Source organism: Pongo pygmaeus, chromosome 12 (assembly GCF_028885625.2).
Source record: "Pongo pygmaeus isolate AG05252 chromosome 12, NHGRI_mPonPyg2-v2.0_pri, whole genome shotgun sequence".
Lineage (NCBI taxonomy): Eukaryota > Metazoa > Chordata > Mammalia > Primates > Hominidae > Pongo > Pongo pygmaeus.
The window spans coordinates 72,313,837-72,327,685 of NC_072385.2; the positions used below are offsets into that span (position 1 = coordinate 72,313,837).

General features: G+C 37.4%; 1 protein-coding gene across 8 annotated transcripts in view; it reads left to right on the top strand.

Annotated features, from left to right (window-relative positions):
• USP34 (ubiquitin specific peptidase 34) overlaps positions 1-13,849 on the top strand; it is a 280,827-nt gene that overhangs the window by 201,319 nt on the left and 65,659 nt on the right. For all 8 annotated transcript variants that reach the window (XM_054475044.2, XM_063648690.1, XM_063648687.1 and 5 more), the window contains 7 exons: positions 1,200-1,383; positions 1,807-1,967; positions 7,593-7,658; positions 10,034-10,180; positions 10,274-10,330; positions 10,433-10,510; positions 10,904-10,998. In XM_054475044.2, coding sequence (XP_054331019.1) covers positions 1,200-1,383; positions 1,807-1,967; positions 7,593-7,658; positions 10,034-10,180; positions 10,274-10,330; positions 10,433-10,510; positions 10,904-10,998 — 788 coding nt within the window. The remainder of the gene's footprint in view (positions 1-1,199; positions 1,384-1,806; positions 1,968-7,592; positions 7,659-10,033; positions 10,181-10,273; positions 10,331-10,432; positions 10,511-10,903; positions 10,999-13,849) is intronic.

Sequence of the window (13,849 nt, forward strand, 5' to 3'; positions counted from 1 at the left end):
CATTCTTTAACAATAGATGAAAGAGGTGAAGTTATTATGGAAAAATATTTCAAAAATTTCTTTTTTTGATACGTCTTTCAAGAGTTTCCCTGACCACCCCCAGGTTTGTTGATTCACTAACTCACAGGACTCAGCATATAGTTATACTCATGGCTAAGATTTATTACAGCAAAATGATACAAAGCAAAATCATGAAAAGAAAAAGGTGTCAAGGCGAAGTCTGGAGGAAGCCAGTTGCAACTTTCCAAGAGTTGTCTTCCATTGGAGTTCCACAGGATGTGTTCAGTGAGCATGACAACACATGTGATGTATTGTCTACCAAGAACGTTCTCTTGAGCCTAGGAGTCCTTGGTTTTATCACAGGGTGGCTCATGTAGGCACATAGTGACTGGATAACTGACCATAGTTGCCCAGACTCCAGACTCCTGAAAGGAAAACAGGTCTTTAGCATAAACCTGTTAGGCACAGTGAGCCACTGTTTTCACTTGGAGAGTTTTTTATCATTGTCGGGAACTGTTTACTTACCAGTGACGTTTGCAGACTGTAGGCAAAGGTTAGCCTTTCTGTGGGTATCCTCAGTCTTACTGTGGTATCTCTTTTCTGCACAGTACTCCAGGAGGTTTTATACTGTAGAACAATGTACCATAGTACTATTTGGGATGTGTGAGGGTAATAACTTGGTAAAATAGCAAAGGACCAATTAGAAAAAAACAAGTGGAAAAGATAACCCAGCACCCCCTTTCTCAGACAGACTAAATTTTGGAAAAAGTACAACAGTACTACCTTTCAACCATATAAGTAAACTGTTGATTTTGCCACTGTTATTGTTGCTATTATTTATTAGTAGAGTGAAGTAAGGGGAAAGTTAATGCAGAAGCGCCAGTCAGACTTGTCAAGGGAGTAATGAGGCCTTAACAAAAACTTTACATCACTTAATGGAATAGAAAATAACAACATTGTATGTGAAGAGTCTAAGAATGAGCTTATTAGGTATCAAAAAGGAGAGAAGAGTAAAAGATGATCGCTGCCTTCGTTTTCTCTAAGAGAAATGAACATAGGACTTTCAGATGATGGTATATCATGCTGCTACACGTTTTTGAGTAGCTTAATTGTAGCCTGTCATCCTGTTTATATGTTAACTATATTTGGAATGTAATTAATATCTCAGTTTAGATAACATGTTTGCTTTTACTCCCCAGGAATTTTTGAGAGATATCTTCAATCTCTTGTTTTTGTTGCCAAGTCTGAAGGACCGACAACAGCCAAAGTGCAAATCACATTCTTCAAGAGCTGCTGCTTACGATTTGTTAGTAGAGATGGTAAAGGGGTCTGTTGAGAACTACAGGCTAATACACAACTGGGTTATGGCACAACACATGCAGTGTAAGCATTCTTCTTTTCCTTTAATCTTTATAAATTTTTAATTCAGAAATAAGATTTTGAGGGCACTGTTTAACAAAAGAATCTGCTCTTCACATACTTTAACATTATAAATGATTATTGGTAGGGTGTTATTAAAGTTAAAAAGTAAACATTGATGTGAAGGACCTTTTTATATGCATTTTAAATACTTTGGCTCTTTCTGTAAAACTAATTTGGGGCTAAGTAAAATCAAGTTTTAAAAGTCTTGAATTTTTAGAGAATAAATAAGTTTCCATGTGTATTCTTTATTTAAAAAATTGTATATAATGTTCTATATATATTAATGAGGTAACTAATGGAGGTAGAGGCTGTTAATGTAAGCAAAATACCTTATGTTTCATAGTTTGTTTGGGGGGGATCTTTTCCTCCCTCTTTCTTCAGCAGCCCATGCACCTTATAAATGGGATTACTGGCCTCATGAAGATGTCCGTGCTGAATGTAGATTTGTTGGCCTTACTAACCTTGGAGCTACTTGTTACTTAGCTTCTACTATTCAGCAACTTTATATGATACCTGAGGCAAGACAGGCTGTCTTCACTGCCAAGGTAGAATTTTCCTCACTTTAAAAATCAAAATTATAAACCAGATTTTAATATTTTGTTGATAAATTTTTATTTCAGTGTAGTAAATGTTGTTTGAAAAAATAATTTATGAATAAAAGTAAATTTGATTATAGTAACTAGCTAATGTGTATTTTACATAGTTTTACATTTTAGTAGATTACTCATAATGCTGTAGTACAATTTAGTTCTCAAAGGAAAGCACAGTTATGGAATATGCATGCTCAGTGTATACAATGAATATCATGTTGTCAGTAAAAACGCATTCACTGGGAGAACATATGAGAATAAAAAACAAAGATAAATAAATACATATTTTTATTACAGAGAAAATAAGGAAACCCTGAATCCAAGTAGAGAAGTGTTACCAGAATCACTTAGCTTGTTTCTTTTATATTTATCCCAAAGTGAATTGGATTGTGGACCTAATTTGTTTGTGTAAGCTCTGCTCCATGTTATTTTTATTCACTTTCTAGTTTTCATTCTTTTTTACCGTGGGCTATTTTTGTTTGCTTGTTTTTTAAAATAATAAATAGAGATGGGGTCTCTCTGTGTTGACCAGGCTGGTCTCCAGCTCCTGGCCTCAAGCAGTCCTCCCATTTCAGCTTCCCAAAGTGCTGGGATTACAGGTGTGAGCCACCATGCCCGGCCAACCATGGGCTATTTTTTAGTTTACCTTTTGTACTGCTTTTAGAGTTTTTTGATGAACTTCCTTTATACTTGCTCTTGGATTTTTTTATTTTTTTTTTTTTTGAGGCAGGCCTCAGTGTCTATCACCCTGACTGGAGTGCAGTGGTGTGAGCACAGCTCACTGCAGTGTTGACCTCCTGGGTTCAAGTGATCCTCCCACCTCAGCCTCCTGAGTAACTGGGACTACAGGCATATGCCACCATGCCTGGCTAAGTTTTTTACTTTTACTTTTTGTAGAGACAGGGTCTCACTGTGTTGCCCAGGCTGGTCTCAAATCCTGGGCTTATGAGATGCTTCTACCTTGACCTTCCAAAGTACTGGGATTATTGGTGTAAAGCTGCCAAGCCTGGCCTCATCATGTTATCTTTTGTCTTGATTTCTTTTTCCCTGTTAAGTATTGCAGTGCTTTATATACTTTCTCTGAATTCTTTATTATGTTTAAGTTAGTCTTTAAAGTCTCCAGTTTATAGTTTACCCAAGTGGTTCTGGGTTTTTTGGCTTTAGTTATTGAGATTTTAAAATTTATCTCTGTACATTATGACTAAAAATAGTTGAATGATTAGTTCATTTAGCTTATGGAAATATTTCTGAATAAATTTGGTATACCCATCTGCATGGTCTTATAAAAGCAGTTGTTATTAAAGAAGCATATTTTCATTGGTTTTCTTTCTAGTTGGCAACTTGGTCATGCTTCTTGGTTTTTCTTCTTCATATTGATAACCACCTTTAAAGCTATTAACACTTCTAGGAATTAGTAGAAACAGAAGGAACACTCAGATGTGCTGATTATGAGTAGATCTCATAAATGTTATTTTTAGTTAAAAACTACATTTACAAGCAGAAACAACCCCATTAAAAAGTGGACAAAGCAGCTTGGCCAGTATGGTGAAACCCTCTCTCTACCAAATGTACAAAAATTAGCCACGCGTGGGGTGTGGTGACTCACGCCTATAATCCCAGCACTTTGGGAGGCAGAGGTTGGCGGATCACGAGGTTAGGAAATTTAGGAGATCAAGACCATGCTGGCCAACATGGTGAAACCCCATCTCTACTAAAAATACAAAAAAAAATAGCTGGGCGTGGTGGCGGGTGCCTCTAATCCCAGCTATTTGGGAGGCTGAGGCAGGAGAATCCCTTGAACCCAGGAGGCAGAGGTTGCAGTGAGCCAAGATGGCGCCAATGCACTGCAGCCTAGGCGACAGAGCGAGACTTTGTCTCAAAAAAAAAAAAAAAAAAGCCTTTGGCCAGGCACAGTAGCTCACACCTGTAATCCCAGCACTTTGGAAGGCCGAAGTGGGCGGATCACCTGAGGTCAGGAGTTTGAGACCAGCCTGGCCAACATAGTGAAACCATGTCTCTACTAAAAAATACGAAAATTAGCCAGGCATGATGGCAGGTGACTTAATCCCAGCTACTTGGGAGGCAGCGGCAGGAGAATTGTTTGAACCCGGGAGGCAGAGTTTGCAGTGAGCTGAGATCGAGCCATTGCACTCAAACTCTGGGGACAAGAGCGAGACTTCTCTCAAAAAAAAAAAAAAATCCATGTGTGGTAATGTGTGCCTGTAGTCCCAGCTACTCAGGACGCTGGGCCAGGAGAATCACTTGAACCCAGGAGGCGGAGGTTGCAGTGAGCTGAGTTTGTGCCACTGCATTCCAGTCTGGGTGACAGAGCGAGACTCTCTTAAAAAAAAAAAAAAAAAAAAAGAAGTGTGCAAAGGACATGAACAGACACTTTTCAAAAGAAGACATACATGTGGCCAATAAGCATATGAAAAAATGCTCAGTATTACTCATCATTAGAGAAATACAAAACTAAACCACAGTGAGATACCATCTCAAACCAGTCAGAATAGCTGTTAATAAAAAGTCAAAAAGTAACAGATGCTGGCAATGTTGCAAAGAAAAGGGAATGCATATACACTGGGAATGCATGCTGGTGGAAATGTAAATTAGTTCAGCCATTGTGAGAAGCAGCTTGGCAATTTCTGAAAGAACTTTAAACAATTACTATTCGGCTCAGCTATCCCATTGGGTATATACCCAAAGGAATATAAATCATCCTACCATGAAGACACATCCACAAGCATGTTTACCACAGCACTGTTCACGATAGCAAAAACATGGAATCAACCTACATGCCCATCAGCAGTGGACTAGATAAAGAAAATGTACATATACAGCATAGAACACTATGCAGCCATAAAAAAAGAACAAGACCATGTCTTTTGCAAAAACATGTATGGAGCTGGAGGCCATTATCCTAAGTGAACTAACATAGCAACAGGGAACCAAATACCATATGTTCTCACTTATAAGTGGGAGCTAAATATTGAGTACATATGGACACACAGGGACAATGGACATTGTGTCCTACCTGAGGGTGGAGTGTGGGAAGAGGAACAGGATTGAAAAACTACCTATTGGTACTATTATTACCTGGGTGATAGAACAATCTATATACCAAACTTCCGTGACACACGGTTTACCTATATAACAAAACTGCATATGTACCCCTGAACCTAAAATAAGAGTAAACAGTAAAAAAAAAAAAAAAAAAAAAAAAAAAAAAAGTAGACCTATGTACATATAATTTTTTTTTTTTTGACAAAGTCTTGCTTTGTGACCCAAGCTAGAGTGCAGTGGCACAATCTCGGCTAACTGCAACCTCTGCCTCCTGGGTTCAGGCCGTTCTCCTGCCTCAGCCTCCCGAATAGCTGGGATTACAGGCACCTGGCAAATTTTTGTATTTTTAGCAGAGACAGGGTTTAAGCATCTTGGCCAGGCTGATCTTAAATTCCTGACCTCGTGATCCCCCCACCTCGGCCTCCCAAAGTGCTGGGATTACAGATGTGAGCCACGACGCCCAGCCGAAAATTCTTAACAGAATTTGCTATGATTCTGGCAGGTACTCTAGTCAAGTGGGCACTTTATTCTTAAGATGAACACTTCAGTTAATTATATTGTTCCCTATTCTGATGCTCACAGAAAGTTTAAAGAAAGTTACATATATTGTAATTGTGGTAAAATATATGCAACATTAAATTCATCATTTTAACCATTTATACATATATACAGTTGGGGGATTAAATACATTCACATTATTTTGCAGCCATCACCACCAATCCATCTCGAACTTTTTCACCTTCCCAGCAGAAACTCGTTAAACACTTAACTCTCCATTCTCCCTCCCAACCCCCCTTGCAACCACTATTCTACTTTCCATCTCTATGAATTCACCTGTTTCAGGTACCTCATATAAGTGGAGTCAGATTTGTCTTTTTGTGACTGGCTGTGAGTGGCTTATTTCACTTAGGATATCTTCAAGGGTTACCCATGCTGTTGTATGTGTCAGAAGTTCTTTCCTTTTTAAGGCTGAATTATAATTTATTGTATTTACCACATTTTATTTATTCTTTCACTTGTCAGTGGATACTTGGGTTGCTTTCACCTTTTGGCTGTTCTGAATAATGCTGTTATGGACATGGGTGTACAAACATGTTTGAGTTCCTGCTTTTACTATTTTTGGGTGTATACCCAGAAGTGGAATTGTTGGATCATATGGGAATTTTGTGTTTAATTTTTTGAGGAATAGCCTTACCTTTTCCACAGGGCTTACACCGTTTTGCATGCATAAGGGTTTAATTTCTCGACGTCCTTGCTCACACTTGACATTTTCTGTTTGTTTTAATAATAGTCATCCTAATGGATATGAACACAATTTTTTAAGTAAATACATATAGATGCAGGCTATGTATTTATTTAAAAATTGCACATTAAGTAAAATTCCCTCGTTGTTGCTTGACTTTAATAAATTTAGGCAGCTCTTTTCTTTAGCCACTCATACTTTACTCTCTAATATTAAAAATATAAATCCAGGTCTTTATTCCTGAACTTTTTTCTATTCTGAATCAATACTTTGATACGTTGGAAAATTTCATTTTGTGTGACTTTTTTCATAATATGGAATATTAAGCCTCTCATATAACAGGAGTACACTGGAATTATTTTGCCAATTTTGTTGATTCCCTTTGTTCAATTCCTGTTGAATTTAATATATAATTTTACAGTAATTATATGCTGAATAGATCTCTGTTTTAGTCCATATCTTGACTTCGATTTGATTATAAGCTGCTAAACAGAAGAGCTATATTACTTACAGTCTTACTTCCATAAAGCTGGCAAAAATAACTAATGTATACTCTTAGCTTGTGGACGCCTATTATTCCACAAGACTTTCAAAGTTACGCGAGGTAATAATTTGTAATAAGGATAATACCTACTTTATAGATTCATTTTAATACTTGAGTGAGGTAGAATATGTGAAATAAGTACCTTGCATGAATATGGATCTTTCCTATAAGGCTTGGTATTCAATACTAAGTCTCTAATGTGTGAGTCTAGCCAGATTCCTGAATTTGACTTATTGATAGTTGAATATTTAGACAGTTTTCAAAGATCCTGGCCGGTATTCCTCTTCAGTGTGAAGAATATACTGTTCCAGAAAGAGTAAAGATATGAATAAATGATGATGATATGTCATTGGTTAATATTTCAAATGTATTTTTTTTAATGTGTAGGTTTACTTGTGGAAGACAACTTTGATTGCACCTGAAGTGTTTTTCATTCTTGCATTCTTGGAAATCATCAGCATTGTACCAAATAAGTGTTAACCTAGAAAGTGATTTTTAAAATTCTCTCTTTGGTTTCCTTATAGGATAGTAATAGCTGTATTTATGTAACAAAGTATTACAATTTTTAATGCTATAATTACTAAAGAATTGAATGTGTCGGTGTTTTTCTTTTATATAGCCAAAAGAATGAAGACAGATACAGTGTACATTGCAAGACTTCCTTTGCTAGAATGCCTAATTTACTACCATCATGTCTGTGTTTTTAATGGCGTTTTCTCTTGATTTTCAGTATTCAGAGGATATGAAGCACAAGACCACTCTTCTGGAGCTTCAGAAAATGTTTACATATTTAATGGTATGTTCAAGAATCATGGAGGCTAGGCCAGGCACTGTGGCTCATGTCTGTAATTATAGCATTTGGGGAGGCCAAGGTGGGTGGATGGCTTGAGTTCGAGAGCTTGAGACCAGCCTGGGCAACATGGTGAAACCCCATCTCTACTAAAAAAAAATTAGCCAGGCATGGTGGTGCATGCCTGTAGTCCCAGCTGCTTGGGAGGCTGAAAAGGGAGGATCGCTTGAGCCCAGGAGGCAGAGGTTGCAGGAAGCTGAGATCTCACTACTGCACTCAAGTCTAGGTGACAGAGTGAGACTCTGTCTCAAAAAAAAAAGAAACATGGAGGGAAACAAATTAGGTGTACCCTATGACAAAACCTAAAAACGTTAAATGGAGCTCGTTTGAACTGGCTTTGTCATAACTATGTATCTTTCTTTTTCTTTTTATTTTATTTATTTATTTATTTATTTATTTGTTTTGAGACAGAGTCTTGCTCTGTTACTCAGGCTGGAGTGCAGTGGTGTGATATCAGTTCACTGCAGCCTCCACCTCCCAGGTTCAAGTGATTCTCCTTCCTCAACCTTCCAAGTAGCTGGGACTACAGGCGCACACCACCACGCCTGGCTAAATTTTGTATTTTTAGTAGAGACAGCTTTCACCATGTTGGCCAGGCTGGTCTCGAACACCTGATCTCAAGTGATCTGCCTGCCTCAGCCTCCCAAAGTGTTGGGATTACAGGCGTGAGCCACCGTGCCCGGAGGTGTATGTCAGTTATCTCTGTTATTTGTCATAATAACTTTTAAAAGTTATCTCAGTTGTCTACATTCTGTTAATTTGTCCTTTGAAGAATCTGTTGTGTCTTATCCTTTTTCTGTCACAAGGTCTTCCCCTTTTATGCTTGCAGCTTTCTAGCTGATTTATCTTTGTATCCCTTAATTACAATGCCTAAAACTATAAAAGTGATCAATCTTTTAAAAAGATAGTAAATCTTACAATATTATTCCCCTACTTAAAACTCTTGAGTGCTTCTTCATTACGAACAGAATGGTATTTGAGCTCATCACCATGGCACACACCCTCTGGGTTTTTTGCCCCTACCCTTCAACCTCCTATCTTGTCCCACTCCATTTGGAGCCCATCACCTTGCTGCTTCATTGCTTGTGGGTTTATTTATGCCATTGTTTCCTACCTGTGTCACTCTTCTCCATTTTCTTCTGATGTTCATTTTTCAAGAGTCAGCTTGGTTTCAAACTCTGTAAGAGACCATCTGTTCCACAGATTAACCGGAGTATTCCAAGTCACCATGCCTCTTTGTTATTTCTACCTTGTATATATGTTACTTTTCTCACCTGTTAAATCGTGAGGACAGGGATTGTGTCATACTTTTTTCTGTATTTTTGACTATTTTTATTTTTTGAGGCAGGGTCTCACTCTGTCACCCAGGCTAGAGTTCAGTGGCACCATCTCGTCTCATGGCAACCTCGACACCGCCCCACTGCCTGGGACCACAGGCATGTACCACCATGCCTGGCTATCTTCTTTATTTTTTGTAGAGACAGAGTCTCACTATGTTCCCCCAGCTGGTGTTGAACTCCTGGGCTCAAGCAATCAACTTGCCGTACCCTCCCAAAGTGCTGGGATTACAGGCATGAGCCATCACACCTGGCCTTTAATCTCCTTTTAACAAAGCTGAAAGTGCCATTTGAATTGACAAATAGAAAATTGCTGGTTTAAATGACTATTTTAAAAGCTATTAAAACAAAGTTCAGTCTCTGGGAAAGTTTATTCAGCCTGTAAAGGTTGTATATTTTATGCTTTGCAATATAGATGTCAGTGTTTTCTTGTTTTGTTTTGTTTTGTTTTGTTTGGAGATGGAGTCTCGCTCTGTCGCCAGGCTGGAGTGCAGTGGCACGATCTCGGCTCACTGCAACCTCTGCCTCCTGAGTAGCTGGGACTACAGGCATGCGCAACTGCACCCAGCTAATTTTTGTATTTTTAGTAGAGATGGGGTTTTACCATGTTGGTAAAGGATGGCCAGGATGGTCTCAATCTCTTGACCTCATAATCCTCCTGCTTCGGCCTCCCAAAGTGCTGGGGTTACAGGCGTGAGCCACTGTGCCCGGCTGTGAGTCATTTGAGTCTCAGATTTTTTCCTAGAAATTCCTTGACTTGAAAATACAAATATCCTAGGTAATTTAAGAATCTTCTAGCACCAAGACCATTAAATTAAAAATACTATGAAAATTAAACAGAAAGAAATAGAAGCAACCATTTTAAAACTAACTTTGTAGATTTACTACCTGTTCTTTTGTTTTTGTTATGTGTTCATTGAAGAACCTATAATTTTCTTATTTTTATCTGACACTTAGAATGTTCCCCTTTTTTTTTATTTGCAGGAGAGTGAATGCAAAGCATATAATCCTAGACCTTTCTGTAAAACATACACCATGGATAAGCAGCCACTGAATACTGGGGAACAGAAAGATATGACAGAGTTTTTTACTGATCTGATTACCAAAATCGAAGAAATGTCTCCAGAACTGGTTAGTATCAGAATACTGAAAAGTTTCTTTGAAATTTGAACAAATTTTCCTGCGTTTTAACTAGTTTCATATTTTGTTTGTTTTATATTAAAGAAAAATACTGTCAAAAGTTTATTTGGAGGTGTAATTACAAACAATGTTGTATCCTTGGTAAGTATTATACCTGGTTTTTACTTTTTGGAGATCTTAATATATTTTCATTTATATTATAATTTACTAGTTTTTACTAATTTTTTTATGTCTATTGATTAGGATTGTGAACATGTTAGTCAAACTGCTGAAGAGTTTTATACTGTGAGGTGCCAAGTGGCTGATATGAAGAACATTTATGTGAGTAATAATGCACATAATTTTTTTACTTTATGCTTTTAACTGATTGTGTATAGCGGGTTTATGTTTGTCATCTTGATATTTTTAAACTTTTTTCATGTTTCTATGTATTTTCTTCTTACTGTTAATTCAAATACGAATTAAACATCAACCATAAAGCTTTTTTTGCCCAATCAAAATTTAAATTTTTAATTAACCCTTCAAAAAAGTTACTAAGATTTGTAGAATATCTTAATATGAGGAAAAACAGTTTTTTACTAAAATTTAAGAATTCACTTTAAAAAAAAAAAATTTTTTGCTGAGCATTCTGTCAAAAATTGTAATTGCCACCTTTTGTATATTTGCATGCTATAAACAGTAATGTGAAACTTTTAAATATGGTTTTATACACAGGAATCTCTTGATGAAGTTACTATAAAAGACACTTTGGAAGGTGATAACATGTATACTTGTTCTCATTGTGGGAAGAAAGTACGAGCTGAAAAAAGGTATGCTTTTTCAAATGTGATTTTTATTATGTTCACCGTAGAAGTGAAAGACAAACTAAGGGTAAACTAAGATTAAACTTTGATGGAAATTATATGATGAAGGTAAAAATCAGCTGCATGGAGCTCAGTCTCATGGAGCAACTTTTCATCTAGTTATTCAGTGAATTACCATTATATTTTGACATATACTGAGCTGTATGAAAGTGGTAATCACTCAACTTGAAACAATGTAGATTTTGGGGAGCAGATACATGGACATTAAGTACATTGATCATTTTCATCATTATCTGTATCGAGTCTCAGATGTCTAGCTTTTGTGGCGTTTTCTCAGGTAATACAGTGGAACCCCTTATCCTCGGGAAATGTTGCAAGACCCCACAATAGATGTCTGAAACCTCAGATTGTACTGAACCCTATATATACTGCTTTTTGCTGTGCATAACATACCTATGATAAAGTTTAAATTACAAATGAAGCTCAGTATTCTTGCCCTTTGGGGCCATTATTAAGTCAAATAAGGGTTACTTGAACAGAAGCATTGCAATACTATGACAGCCCATGTAATAAGAGAGCTATTAAGTGACCAATAAGTGGGTAGTGTCTGCAGCACAGATAAGCTGGACAAAGGGATGATTCATATCTTAAGCAGGATGGTACAAGATTTTATCATGATACTCAGAACATCACACCACTTATGAATTGTTTATTTTTGGAATTTTCTGTAGTAGCTAACTAGGGACTTTTTGTACTAGCTAGCCTTTCCATAGTATTTTTATTTAGCAAGCACTGTTCTGAGAACTTTAATTCAGTTAATCCTCACAATATTTCTTTGCAGTAGATGCTGTTATTATCCCCATTTTACATGTGAAGACATGGAGTCACAGAATAAAGAAACTTTCCCAATGCTGATTCCTAAGATACAAATAAGCAAATTTCAGGGAGATAATCAAGTTGAATTTGAGTTCTCATTGGGGCATCCGGCTAGAAAGGTCCTGCAGGCAGTTGGCTGTTACGGTTAGAGCTTGGTGAGAGGTCTAGAGTAGAGGTAGATTTGAGAGTTAGTAACTGTTAAGAGTGTTAAATAAGTGTTTATACTATAATACATTCAAGCTGGTTCCCTTCCAGTGTATTGTTGTTATTTTTGGATATGTATATTTTGATACATTGATCAAAAATATTCTTCCTCAGCTTTGATTTTTAGTAGAATTTCTTGGAAAATAATAATTTAGTGGTCTTCAAATAAAAATTGCCTTACACATACAGTGGGTCCCATCTGTAATCCCAGCACTTTGGGAGTTCAGGGATGTTCACTTGAGCCCAGGAGTTTGAGGGCAACATAGGGAAACACTGTTGCTACAAAAAATTTTAGAAATTAGCCAGACGTGGCATGCGCTTACAGTCTCAGCTACTCGGGAGGCTGAATCGGGAGGATCACTTGAGGCCGGAAGGTAGCTTACAGTGAGCCATGATTGTGCCATTGCACTCCAGCCTCGGTGAAAAATTGAGAACCTGTCTCAAAAAAGAAAAAAAAAATGCTATACTTGTTCTACTAATGCATGCCAAATATTATACATTTTTTTCCCTTTATTATTATTCTTTCATGATTCACATGTTCTCCAGGCTGGTCTTGAACTCTTGGGCTCAAACAGTCCGCCCACCTCAGCCTCCAAAAATGCTGAGATTACAGGCATGAAGCCACTGCACCTGGCCAAAAGGCTCTTAAGAGCCATAAAATGGCAAGTTTAGGACAGAGTAGTTGAGTAAACATTTTAATTTTATATTGAAAGACAAATAGAAATTGGATTGAAAAGAGCATCTTATGCAGTTAGTTACTAAGAACGAATGCAGAGAAATAGAAATGACCTTGAATGTGCAAAAATTCTAGGATTAGGCCAGCCTGCATTTTTAAGTAATGTATTCACATGGAGCAGTAGTGGAAAATAAGATTGGTAACACGATGGCGTCACATTATTGCCATCCAAGTTTTAGGTTTATCTGTGTGATTGAATCTATCAGAATATCTGCCTGAGAAATAATGTAATTGTTGGAAAAGACTAAGAGCTAAGCCAACCTAAAAGTACAGAGGACAAAGTGACTGAAGAGAGACAAGGAAAGAAAGAAGATTAGGATAAAATGGTAACCCCCAAACTGGGAAGAGAATCTCAAGAAGAAACTAATAAATTAACATAATTCACAGAGACGAAAGAAAATGACAGCTGAATAAAAGCATTGGGTTTTTCCAGAAGGTAGTTTAGTGATGTGTTTTGTCAGGTTATAGGAATAGAAGCAACATTGTCGGGACACATGGAATCAAGCATAAATCATTGATTTTTAAAGTTTGGCAACAGGCCGGGGACGGTGGTGCATGCCTGTAATCCCAGCACTTTGGGAGGCCAAGGCAGGTGGATTGCCTGAGGTCAGGAGTTCGAGACCAGCCTGGCCAACATGGTGAAACCCTGTCTCTACTAAAAATACAAAAATTAGCTGGTTGTGGTGGCTCACACCTGTAGTCCCAGCTGCTTGGGAGGGTGGGGCAGGAGAATCGCTTGAACCTGGGAGGCGGAGGTTGCAGTGAGCCAAGATCATGCCCCTTCACTCCAACCTGGGTGACAGAGCAAGACTATGTCTCAAAAAAAAAAAAAAAAAAAAAAAAAGGGCAACAAAAACAGCAAGGAAAATAGTAGCCAGAAAGAGTTTTGGGTCTCAAACAAAGGATTTTTCTAGATGAAAGATATCAGAGCATGTTTGAAGGCAGAGAATAAAAAGTCATTATACAATAAGATACTAAAATTGCTTAAGAGGAGGTTTTCCAGGTCAGTGTTTATTTGAAAGGGATGGTATTCATTTTTCC